The sequence below is a fragment of the Centroberyx affinis genome, unplaced genomic scaffold (genome assembly GCF_046629955.1).
Source record: "Centroberyx affinis isolate AG114_WGS23_722 - 3 ecotype Tasmania unplaced genomic scaffold, CSIRO-AGI_Caff_v1 ptg003745l_1, whole genome shotgun sequence".
In the NCBI taxonomy this organism is placed as follows: Eukaryota; Metazoa; Chordata; class Actinopteri; order Beryciformes; family Berycidae; genus Centroberyx; species Centroberyx affinis.
In genome coordinates this window covers 167,035-179,469 of record NW_027281623.1, presented here as the reverse complement: position 1 = coordinate 179,469, position 12,435 = coordinate 167,035, and the positions used below count along the sequence as shown (strand labels likewise).

Here is a 12,435-nt window from a genome sequence, read left to right as displayed (position 1 = left end):
TGCTAGATACTCCAGACAACTATAGATCAAAAAGCAGGTGTTTTTTTTTTAAAGATTATATTTCGGGCATTTTTTGCCTTTATTTGATAGTTGGCAGTGGAGATAGACAGGAAAGATTGGGAGTAAGAGGGGGGGATGACATATGAAGGTCCCAGATCCTAGATTCAAACTCAGGGTGTCGCCTTAGGATGCCCAAAAGCAGCATTTTTTATATTGTTTTTTATTTATTTCATATTACTTCTTTCCTTCAAATGACCCCAGAATACTTTTTTATCTCTGCCAAGGGGGCTCTGTCTGTCTGTCAGTGGGATATCTCCCAAACGTACAGATGGGTTTCCATGAAATTTGGTGAATAGACAGACCTTGAATCAAGGAACAATAGATTTTGGTGGGGATCTGGATCTGGGATTTCCATCTTTACACCTCTAGCATTTTTGTTTTGCCTTAACTGTGAATCTAACAGAGATAGTGTTTGGGTGTAACAGCAGAACTGTTCGAGAGTTCGTCTTATCGCCGCCCTCTCCCTCATCCACACACTCAAAACATGAACTTTGATTCTGTTAGTTAAGAGAGAAAGATGAAGTTGATTTTATCCAATGGAACACAGTTTGAAGAAAATAAATAGAACCAACACAAATGCCTTAATATCACCTAGACCAGTGGTTCTCAACCTTTTTCCATATCAAGGACCCCTAATTTAGTCCACATTAGGGCCACGGACCCCCATTTGATGAGATTTTGTGTCTCGGACCCAAATATGAGAATATTTTTATTGTCAGATATGATTTTGCCCAGAATTCCATGACTATCTGTATTGTAGGTAGATATATAACAGAGAAACTATGATCAAAATAGTCATTCTAAAATGACAAAATAATGAAGTTTAACAATTCATCAATTTGCTGGGGACCCCCTGGAATGCCCTCAAGGACCCCTGGTGGTCCCCGGACCCCACGTTGAGAACCACTGACCTAGACTGAAAGAGATAAAATGCACTAAAATCTGTTCCAAGTATCTGTTATTGGATCAATGTAACCAGGCATTTAGTTCATTTATTTGAGTTTACTAGAAGTTAATTAGATGCTAATAAAACTAACACGTTTGAAATGCATTGGCATCATGAGAAAATAGCATGTCTTAAAATGTATCCAAACAATTTGTTTTTGCTCTATTTGGGTCAATACCATGAAGGGAAAAATACAAATTTAAGTTAGAAATAGGGGTACTTAATTTAATTTTTGTGTAAATTTGTACTTTACCAGCCTTAACATTGAACAGAAAAGTAGGAATTTTTATTATTAGTTTTAGTTATTTTATTAATAAGGTGGAGAACATCAGGACTCAAATCTTACTGAGCCTTTCTGTAAATTCTGCTGAACTAACTCATTTTAAACCCATCACCCTGATTGTAGAGAAAACTACTGTATCCTCTTTTTGTCAGCTGGATATTATTCCCACAAAATTTCCCTTCTAAATCTAATTTAGATTTGATTTGAGCTAGGTTTGGTAGCCTTTATAAACCTATTTATGGCCTCTAGTATTCCTCATAGCTTGTCTATGATCATATTCTCATTTGATTCTTAATGGCGACTCTGTTTCAGGTAGTATGCATTACCTCCATAAACTTGTTCAGAATCTCCTTTTTCATTTGGTATACAGCATGTTACTGTAGGATTCACAGTGGTGGAAGAAGTACTCTGATCCTTTACTTAAGTAAAAGTACCAATACAGCAATGTAAAAATACTCCATTACAAGTAAAAGTCCTGCATGAAAAAAATCCTACTTAAGTAAAAGTACATAAGTATTAGCAGCAAAATGTAGTTAAAGTATTAAAGTCAAAGTAGTGGTTTGGTCCCTCTGACTGATATTTTATTATATATGACATCATTAGATTATTAATACTGAAGCATCAGTGTGTAAGCAGCATGTTACTGTTGTAGCTGCTGGAGGTGGAGCTAGTTTGAACTGCTTTATATACAGTTAGCTAGTTTAGTCCAGTGGTTCCCAACCTAGGGGCCGGGCCCCTCCAAAGGGTCACCGGATAAATCTGAGGGGTCGTGAGATGATTAATGGGAGAGGAAAGAAGAAAAAACAAAGTTCTGATACACAAATCTGTTTTCAGTTTTTGGACTTTTTCTCTAATCTTTGATTTTTGCTGAAATATTGGATCATTTGAACATTTATTGAAATGAAACCATGTGAGGTTTAGAGGGAAAAATCACTATTTGGTGGAGCTGTTAACAACTCATAGACATCTGAAATGTGACCCGACTACACACTGCTTTTTGGAAGACGTCAAAAGCCAAAAAGGTTGGAAACCACTGGTTTCATCTTTAACAATGTGTTGTATTTTAAAAGCTTGTTATATTATCCATTGTGTCAAATCTCCATCTGAAAAGTAACTAAAGCTGTCAAATAAATGTAGTGGAGTAGAAAGTACAATATTTCCCTCTGAAATGTAGTGGAGTGGAAGTATAAAGTAGCATCAAATGGAAATACTCAAGTAAAGTACAAGTACCTCAAAATTGTACTACAGTACTTGAGTAAATGTACTTAGTTACTTTCCACCACTGAGGATTCATATTTAAGGCATCAAATACAAAAATGGTCATCAGTGTCTAAGAAGCCGTGGTATTCCTTTTCTCTCTTCCCTGGCATGGCAGGACTCATATTAAGGTCTGCATCATCCATCATTAATTCATATTCAACTACATCCATGAGTCAAGTTCACCTCAACTACTAATAGAATGGAGGCATATAAATAAATGAAAAGGTTGGCTTTTCACAGTCTTGCTCCTCTTATTCTTCTGCTGTTCTTTGGAGTGATAGAGAGTTTGTGGCTCAATTTATTTCTACCATCATTTACTTTTTCATTAAAAAAAAAAAGGGGAAATGATCAACTGACATCTGAAAATAGGAGACCCAGAGAAATCAGATTTCATCAACTTCTGTTCTAACATGTTAACACTTGCCTCTTGTTATTGCATCCCAACCAATAATGTCAATCAACTTGCATACAACTGCATTCCTACTATATTATGCACCATGAAACCACACCTGAAAATACAGGAGCATTGATACAAAAAACCTTTATTCTCACAATATCAAAATTGACAGACCTACAGAGATTTGTAGATGAAAGGAATTAAGAGGGAAAACAAGTGTGAATATAGTGACTCCTTTGGCCAGTCATTTCATTTCTGGTATTTTATCTCTGATGGTGCTGAGCAGCAGCACTGACTATGTTAAATAGTGTCACACAGAAGACAGTCAAACAGAAACATACAATATTAGCTAAGTGAGGAGGAAAGAAGAAGAAGAAAAAAAAAAAAAAAGGAGGTCATTTTGCATGTAATCCTGGTAGCAACAATTATACAAAAATCAAAAAGAAAGCAATGTAAGAGAATGTATGCATTGGAGAAATTCCTTAAAATGAGAAAAGTCTGCATATCTTGAATGAATAAAAAAAAAAAAAAAAAAAAAAAACTAACTCCTTCCAAGTACCCCTAAAACTAAGTGACAATGTTCATCATGTAAAAATACTACAACGGTGGCGGGAGGGAGGGAGGGGACCATATCTACAGAGTGAGAGAGAGGGACGAGAGACGTAAATGGAAGGAGGAGAAGAAGAAGAAGAAGAAAGAGAGAAAAAAAAAAATCTTGATGGCCATTTTATGGAGCTGAAGAGAAATTAACAACAGTCATGGACCCCGGGTTTCCGCCTCGCCTCGGAAAAACCTTCTCACAGGTGACCGCTCTGTCAGGCTTGGGCAGTACGGCGAAAGAGGAGAAAAAAAAAAAAAAAAAAAAAAAAAAAAAAAAAAAATCCCCCCCCCCTCCCATCCTTCCACCTTGACGTCAACAAAATCTCAGCTGGGGGCGGGGGGGGGGGAGGCTCGAGTTCAGACTGACAGAGCCGCCAAATGGGAGGAGTGCCGGCCGGTGGGAAAGCGGTACCGGGGGGGAGGGGGGTGGGGTCCGTCCCGCCGAGAGAGAGAGAGAGAGGTCACAGGAAGTAGTCGGCCACTGGCTTCTTGGAGGGGATGCCCCGGGTCTCCTGCGGCGCCGCCTCGAAGATGATGAACTCCCGCTGTAGATGCTCGTCCAGCTCCAAGATGGCCGCCACGTTGCCGCACCTGGTTGGAGAGAGAGAGAGAGAGGGAGGGGGAGAGAGAGAGAGAGAGAGAGAGAACCGGTTAAGGCGTGTTCGGGGGATCTGCGAAGTCTCAGGAAGCCAATTTAAGACTTTTTAAAAGATTTTTTTTTTGTACATTTTATTTTGCGGTTTAACAATAGACATACAGACGTGTAAGAAAAGAAAAAAGACATGATGGTACAAGAAAAAAGAAAATAAATAAATAAATTAAAAAAACAATTACACACAGACATACTAGTATGTGTATATACAAAAATGTCATTGTGCCTTTCATGTCTCGTGCCCAAATATATCTAACATGGTCAAGTACAATATAAAACTCTATAATCTTATACAACATAACATGTAATGCCCCACCACATACCGAAATGCCATCTGACATATTCATAATGGTCTCAAAGAGAAACAATCTAATAGATATCATGTATATGGTAGAGTTGTACTATATCACAGTGTAGTAAATAATAATAAAGATAATATATGGCCCAACTATCCCAAGAGGGTAGTCAAATCTTTTCCAAGTGATCTAGAAATGGTCCCCAGATCTCACATCTATGTCATATAATATGTCACATATTTTTTTACATATTGATAATTGAAATTATTTCATGCAACCATTTCTTTTCTTTTTTTTTTTTTTTTTTAAATGCTATCTGGAGTTGGATTTAAGACCAATTTAACTACCAGAATAAACTGGCAAAAAACAGACTATTTCTAATGAATTTTGTGAAACTATAAATGGGCAGAATAATCTAAGAGTGGATATGCATGTGGATCAAACTCACTCTGATCAACTGCAAGTGAAGTAATGCGAGTTAACAGATATGGAAACTCTTACATTCTCTGGCCTTGTTATTGACTTTTTCCTCTCAGTCACAAACGTTGGGGAGAAGCTGTTCAAAAACTGATTTGAGGTCAGCCTTCGCCAACGTGTACTGTAACAATTCCTAAACTATGGACAGCTGTTATTGCGGTTTCTTTGCTTTTATTCTTTGAGCCACTGCATTTTGTCCTGCAATCTTTTGAGAGTGGATGGGACAAAAGGACAAAATTACAATAAAAATCCTGTTATTTGACCTAGATCCTCAGCTTACACTCAAACAGGGACCGTGTGGTTTTCCTTCCCACCCACCTGTAGCAGTAGTTGGGTGCCGACCAGACGGTGAGCACCGTCTCGTTGAAGTGCCACTTGTAGCCCTCCATGACCAGCTGGTGGGCTCGGCAGATCATGTGGATGTCGTTGGCGGCGTTGAACTGGGCCACCACGTCGCTCCCGAACAGGTAGCCGGCACCCCTGGGACTCACCCCCCACCCTGTGGTGTCTGGGATCGGGGAGGGGAAAAGTCTGTCAGTAAAATATCTGGGTACATAGAGTTTTAAGTGTCGTGTGGTCTGAATGTTGATTCAAAGGCTTTTCTAGCCCAGGGATTCTCAACCTTTTTCACATCAAGGGCCGCTAATTTAGTCCACATTAGAGCCACGGACCCCCATTTGATGAGATATTTTCTCTTGGACCCTAATCTGAGAAGATTTTTATTGTTAGATATGATTTTGTCCAGAATTCCATGACTATCTGTATTGTAGGTAGAGAGATAACAGAGAAACTATGATCAAAACAGTCATTATTCTACATTCTCTGATTGTGTTAACTTCTTCTAAATGAAATAATAGTGAAGTTTAACAATTCAGCAATTTGTTGGGGACCCCCTGGAACCCCCTCAAGGACCCCTGGTGGTCCCCGGACCCCACGTTGAGAACCACTGTTCTAGCCAACACGAATAGAATTCTGGGGAAAGCACTGAACACTTGTTTGGCATAAGAACGGTAACATTTAAAGATACTGAATATCAGCGCAAGTACTGGCTAATGGCAGCTTCAATAAAAAAATTTAAAAAAAACACACAACAAAAAAAATCACATGCGTCACTTTTTCCCTTAATATGCAGGTTGGCAAAAACGTTGTCATACTAGTTTGACTAGGTCCATCCTCCTTGCATGTAGAATTGTTTGATGTTTTTGTTGTGGCACCAGATTGGCTTTTACTTCCTTTGAAGTTTCCCCACGCTTTAGTGTGGCTTTGACAAAGACGTGACTGCTACTGAAAGCAGCCAGCGGAGGAGGAGACAAAAGGTCAGAGAGGGGCAGGGTTTTTTTTTTTTTTTTTTTTTTTTTTTTTTTAAAGGGACACCAGAGGCCCTCTAGTGGACGATCTTTGTCATAGCGCTTACTCAGCTGTTGGAGCTCTACATGGTTCAACTCTTCAAATTATTTAAATGTGTCAATATTTGAAAAAATGTTTACAGATACCAAACTGCAAAAGTTGACATTAATCCCTGCGAACAAATATTCAATGCTCATGACCCATCGCTGCATTAAAGTGATGAACTGATTATCAATGACAACAAAAGTAGATGATTTTTGATTGGAGACGTTCAAAATTGGAAGCAGATTTCTGATTCGCAAAAGAGTAAAATTTCTTAACTGGAGACTCAAGAATCCCTGACATTAGGGCTGAACAATTAATAAAAATTTTATCGAAAATTACAATATGGCCTACTGCAATTTTCGCAGGAGGCGCAATATTTGTTAAAAGGTGAAATGTGTCAAAATAGCATTTTAAAGTAAATATTGTGGTGCTGCAGAGATGTCCTGGCCTACACATCATATTCTACAGACTTAAGAAAACATCTTTGTTTGGTACAGATCCCCGCAAAAATCACACCATAATCATTTTAATCCGTTTTTCAATGAAAATAAGAATAATGATGTAAAAATTATCATTCCCTCTAATATCGCGAATCATATCGCAATATCAGTCAAAATAATCGCAATTAGATATTTTTTCAAAATCGTTCAGCCCTACCGGACATTACACTTCACCTGAAACACTGGCTTCTCTGTACATTCCTGAGCGTGTGGATCAATACAGCGCAACTTTCAAAAGAGGAAAAAAAGGGGCAAACTGATGCTGAGAGGGTTTGAAGGGAAGCCTCTGTACCTTCGGGGTCCGACCACAGCAGGTCACACATGGGCCCGTCGTGGGGCACTTCCTGTTTCCTGTCGATGGTCCGGATCTGGTCCAGTGTCTGGATGGAGGGGGACAGGCCGCCGTGCACGCAGAAGATCTGAGGAACAGGCGGGAGAAATGCATCAAGCCGAACTCCTGGACCTGCTGTACTGGTGGATGTGGCATTCAAAAAGCTAGTCAACCAGCTATGAAAAATTCAAAGACTTTTTCCGTTACTTCCCATAACTGAGTCGGAGCACTTCCATGAGCTAAAAATATTCTTCCTTCCTGGTTTGTTTATGTTTTTCAGTCTGGTTTCCCCTCCAGTTGGGCTGAAAACCATCTAATGTAATGAACGTGTGAAAAAAGCTGGAAAATTCCTGTAAACTGACCCATTTCTAAAATTCCCCGACATCTCCAGAGAATTTATCCAATTCCCCGACTTTCCCCGTCTGGAATACACCTTTCTAAATTCCACGATATTCCAGGAAGTCCATGACCAGTGGGAGCCCTGTATTACCGGTGCTCATCGCAGTGAACGGGGACTCTCACCTTGCCGTCGATGATGGCGGAGAGGGAAAGGTAGTCGAAGATCTCGGTGCAGTATCTCCAGACGGTGACCGAGCCGTACTTGCGGAGGCACTCGTCGTAGAAGCCGTAGACCTGGGTGATCTGCCGGGACTCGTGGTTCCCCCGGATCAGGGTGATCCGGTCTGGATACCGCACCTGAGGGAGGGGGATGTCAGAGGGGGACAGGAGCCGCAAAGTGTGACCAAAACATATACCGTTAATGCGCGGATTCAGAAGTGTCTCCTGGGTCCAGTTTAATCAAAACTTTTCAACTGGATCAGAATTATACAGATTTTCCAAACCCCTTTATTGCATTCCAGGATCAGACTGATCATTAGTCTTTTAATATATCTCTATCTTGCTATCTGCTGGACAAGTAATGTTAGATGTTAGGTGAATTAGACATGATCTAGGATGGAAAGCAAAAAAAAAAAAAAAAAAATTATGTTATTTTTATTCACTTACCTACACAAGTATACAATGTATAAGAACTTAAAGACAAAATTCCAAGTTTCACTGGATGGTACAAATAATTTAAATTCAAAACCAATTTCTCTGTAAACTGTTTCCCCTTCAATAATAAAGGATTCATTTAAAAATATTCACAGAAACATTTCAGATCGATTTCAGACCGATAACCAAATCCCAATCTGAATGATCATAATCACATTTCTCATTTAGCAAACCCCAATTTTAAGATTTATTCCAATCCAATTACGGAAAACTTTAGATTAAACAACCCAGGTAAAAAGAGAAATTGCTGTGTACCTTAAGAGCTAGCAGCAAAAGGAAGGTCTCCACACTGTAGAAACCTCTGTCCACAAAGTCGCCCATGAACAGATAATTTGTCTCTGGAACATCTCCGCCAACCTGCCACATGGAAAGATCACAGACAAGTAGCTCTAGTGAAACTGGAGCGGTAGTGATATAACGCACTTTTTGCATTATGCACTGGCAGCATAAAATACACACAACAACCGCCATTGTTCACAAAGCAGGAAACCAGGGCTGGGTGGAGGGAGGAGGAGTGCACTTTCCTGGGTGGATTGGTGACATGCAATACGTCACATTTTCACAATTGGTGTACAGCTTGACAGGTCTGACCTGCTAGGTGTGCAGCCTGGCACTGCCTACCCACGTGTTAAATAACTACACCAAAGGAAGATTGCTGTGAAAATTCCAATTAATGGACAGTATTGTAGCACTAGAGAACATATTGACAAAAATGCACCATAATGTGATTATGGTGTGATTTTTGCGGGGATCTGTACCAAACAAAGATGTTTTCTTAAGTCTGTAGAATATGATGTGTAGGCCAGGACATCTCTGCAGCACCACAATATTTACTTTAAAATGCTATTTTGACACATTTCGCCTTTAACAAATATTGCGCCTCCTGTGATTTGAAAATTGCAGTAGGCCATATTGCGATTTCGATAAAATTTCGATTAATTGTTCAGCCCTACAATAAAGAGAAATAATACAGGATGTTGAGGGGGCTGGGGTACTTACTCTAAACAACTCTTTCAAGTCATAGAACTGCCCATGTATATCACCACACACCTGTAATGAAGAAAGGTGGGAGAAACATTAAAAACAATGTCACATTAATTTAAATTCCAGGCAAATTCTTACACAGTCATCATTAGCAAGCAAGTAGTGCTAGAAGAGGTTACTCACTGTGACAGGAGAGTCTACTCTCTGGACATTACTTTCTTCAACCAGAATCTCTCTGAAAACACACGGACATACAACTTCAGTGTTTACAACTTTAGAGTTAACAGTTCTACTTAACTGTGTTAGGTGGAACCATTTCATGGCTTGCAGCTGGACATAAAGCAAGCCTTATGAACCACCCATGAATTCAGGGAGTTTAACGTGTAATGTTCAGTTGACTGAAATACCTTTGATTAACAGGTGAAACCCTGGAACTCACGTGGGCATGTGGTCTAAACACACACTGTTCAGTCTAAAGGAATACGGACCTCATACACCAGCAGCAAAATGATGTAGGATATTTTACACCATCATGATTAAAACAGCTACCATTTGCTACAGCAGTGATTCTCAACCTTTTTCATATCAAGGATCCCTAATTTAGTCTGCATTAGCGCCACAGATCCTCATTGGATGAGATTTTGTCTCTCGGTCCCAAATATGAGAATATTTTTATCGTTAGATATGATTTTGTCCAGAATTCCATGACTATCTGTATTGTAGGTAGAGAGATAACAGAGAAACTATGATCAAAACAGTCATTCTTCTACATTCTCTAATTGTGTTAACTTCTTGTAAATGAAACAATGCTGAAGTTTAACAATAGATCAGTTTGCTGGGGACCCCCTGGAACCCACTCGAGGACCCCCGGTGGTCCCCAGACCCCACGTTGAGAACCACTGTGCTACAGAACATTTTATCTAAGTGCCTACATTTAAAGGTCAATAATCAGCTTTAGTAACAACTGTCTGCTTGTATGTGCCTCTTGTTGTTGTGCTATAGGAACCCACTCCATCCATTACCTGGCTTTGGCACACAGTGCTTTGACTTCATTTTCCTTGATGAGCTCACAGCGTCTGAGCTGCTCTATCTGTCGGTCCAGGTCACTGATGTCCCCCATTGTCACACACATAGGGAGAGCCGCTCACACGCTCCGGTCACACACTCCTCTTCTCACGCACCGGGAAACAAGAGGAGCCACACAGACAACAGGCTCTCTCCTCCACACACACTGAGGCAGACAGGCACAGCAGACACCCTCCTGGGAAATGGGCAGGCCACTTTAACTGTTGCACTTCAGGCACTTGCTATGAGGATACTCAGAGTCAGGAACTGTGGAGGGAGAGACACCAGGGAAGGAATTCAATAACGAACTTGAGTCAAAAGCAATAAAAGGTAACAGTACTCAAACCAATGGACAAACATGTTAAATTGCTGGGGTAAACTGGGCCCGTAATGGTTTCCCAAATGGCTTCTTAACTTAAGTGATTTTTAGTTCTCATTCAGAAAAAAAATGTCACAGCTACGAGAACTTCCACCTTTCTATTCGATTAAGCAGCGAGTTTTTGCGAAGTTATGCATCATATGTGATATTATTCGTCAAGTAACGTTAACGTTAGGCCCCTGGGCGTAGCTAAAAAGCAAGCTAAACATTAGCGTTAGTTAGCACCTTAGCTAACACAACGACGTTAGCGAGAGTTGGTTCATAACCGTCAAGTTAGCAAACTTCCAGTTGGCAAATTACTGTCAAGAAGGTTATAGCTAACGTCGGCTAGCTAGCAACTACACGGGCTTGATGTGCTTGTGAAATAAAGAAACATAGTTAGCGTTAAAGGGTCAACATTAGCTTATGCTGTCTGAGCACCTGGCTAACCTGCTCCGGCTGTGGCTATGTAACGTTAGCGCCGCTCTGCTAATTTAACGAGCAAGCTAGTAGGCTAACTAAGGCTAGCAAGCCATATCAAAACGATTCAAATAGCACAGGAAAACCGACAAAACAAATATGAGTAAATACCGTTAAGTGGGTGGTGGTATAACTTCGAGAAATAAACACCACTATGTTTCATTCCGTGGATTATCTGTTCTTCCTTCGTCCACCGGCCCTTCCTTATGCCTTCTTCACCGGTTCACTCCTGCTAAACGCGAACGACTTCACTACAACTTCCGGTGGAGGGGGCGCGCATTGCGCAGTCTTGTCAGGCAAACAGAGCCGTTCACGTCATCTGTACTTGGACCCTATTGTGGTATCTAGGACTCGAGCGCTGCTTCCAGAGCTCCCATTGAGTTCAGTGTTGGTGAATCTACTTTAAGAAGTCAAGCACTTACCCCAAAGAACTACAGCAAAGATTCCCTCAAGAGAAATATATTTTTGTTAACCAAAATAACAGTTAAAAAATGATCATAACTATCAACAAAATCACAAATGCAAAATTAGGTTAATTTATTATTTATTTATTTTTTTAAAGGTTGAAGCAAGACATGAGGCAGTGATAAAAATAAGATAAATAAAATGATGAAAAACTGCAGTTCCCTTTTCTTTTACAGCTAAAAATGGTTAGTGCAATTGTTAACTGTATCTCAAAATGAATTAACTAAGCCTACTAAAACACAATCCAAAACTGAATGTAGCTGAACTCCCATGTAGTGAAACTCTTCATCACTGAAAATAACACTCCTCTTCAGTAGGATGTTATAGGAAAAAATCACAATTAATTTCAGAACTCCAATTTAGCAGATATGTTGTCTGGTGTTGGAATATGAGACTCCTAACAGCTCCTTTGCATTATAAAAAACAGTAGGCCTACATGGTTAACAAACGCCTTCTCATTGAATTTCATATGAAATCAGAAGCAGTGATTACAGTGCAAACCCCTGAATGGACAGCTTTATTAAAAATTTAAATCACATTTCTGAAACGCACACCACATTTTAATTTTTTTTATTTCATATGACAACACAGATTAAAAGACCCCACTCTGACAAAGCTGTTAGTAAAAGTTGTTACATCTTACATTGTTAAATCAAGAATCAGTTAAACAATTTGATCAAACAAGCTCAAGCTTTAAAAACACAATGAGTAAGCTGTAACAAAATTGTAACGACTCAACAGTAGCAGCATAAAATGAAATATTGGTAGTGAAAATTTCAGTAGGAACATGCACATTGGGGTGTGGTCCAAACAAATGTTTAAGACAATGTCGGAGA

At 39.7% G+C, this 12,435-nt stretch overlaps 1 protein-coding gene across 1 annotated transcript; it reads right to left on the bottom strand.

Annotated features, from left to right (window-relative positions):
- Nucleotides 1-3,074: 3,074 nt before the first annotated feature.
- On the bottom strand, nucleotides 3,075-11,382 carry LOC139662285 (serine/threonine-protein phosphatase 4 catalytic subunit B). The gene is made up of 9 exons (XM_071540927.1): nucleotides 11,246-11,382; nucleotides 10,254-10,563; nucleotides 9,415-9,466; nucleotides 9,247-9,297; nucleotides 8,503-8,604; nucleotides 7,717-7,890; nucleotides 7,156-7,282; nucleotides 5,290-5,479; nucleotides 3,075-4,137 (listed from the first exon to the last, which is right to left on the bottom strand). The coding sequence occupies exons 2-9, from the start codon at nucleotides 10,361-10,363 to the stop codon at nucleotides 4,008-4,010; spliced, it is 936 nt and encodes a 311-aa protein (XP_071397028.1). The 5' UTR covers nucleotides 10,364-10,563; nucleotides 11,246-11,382; the 3' UTR covers nucleotides 3,075-4,007.
- Between the last annotated feature and the right edge of the window lie 1,053 nt (nucleotides 11,383-12,435).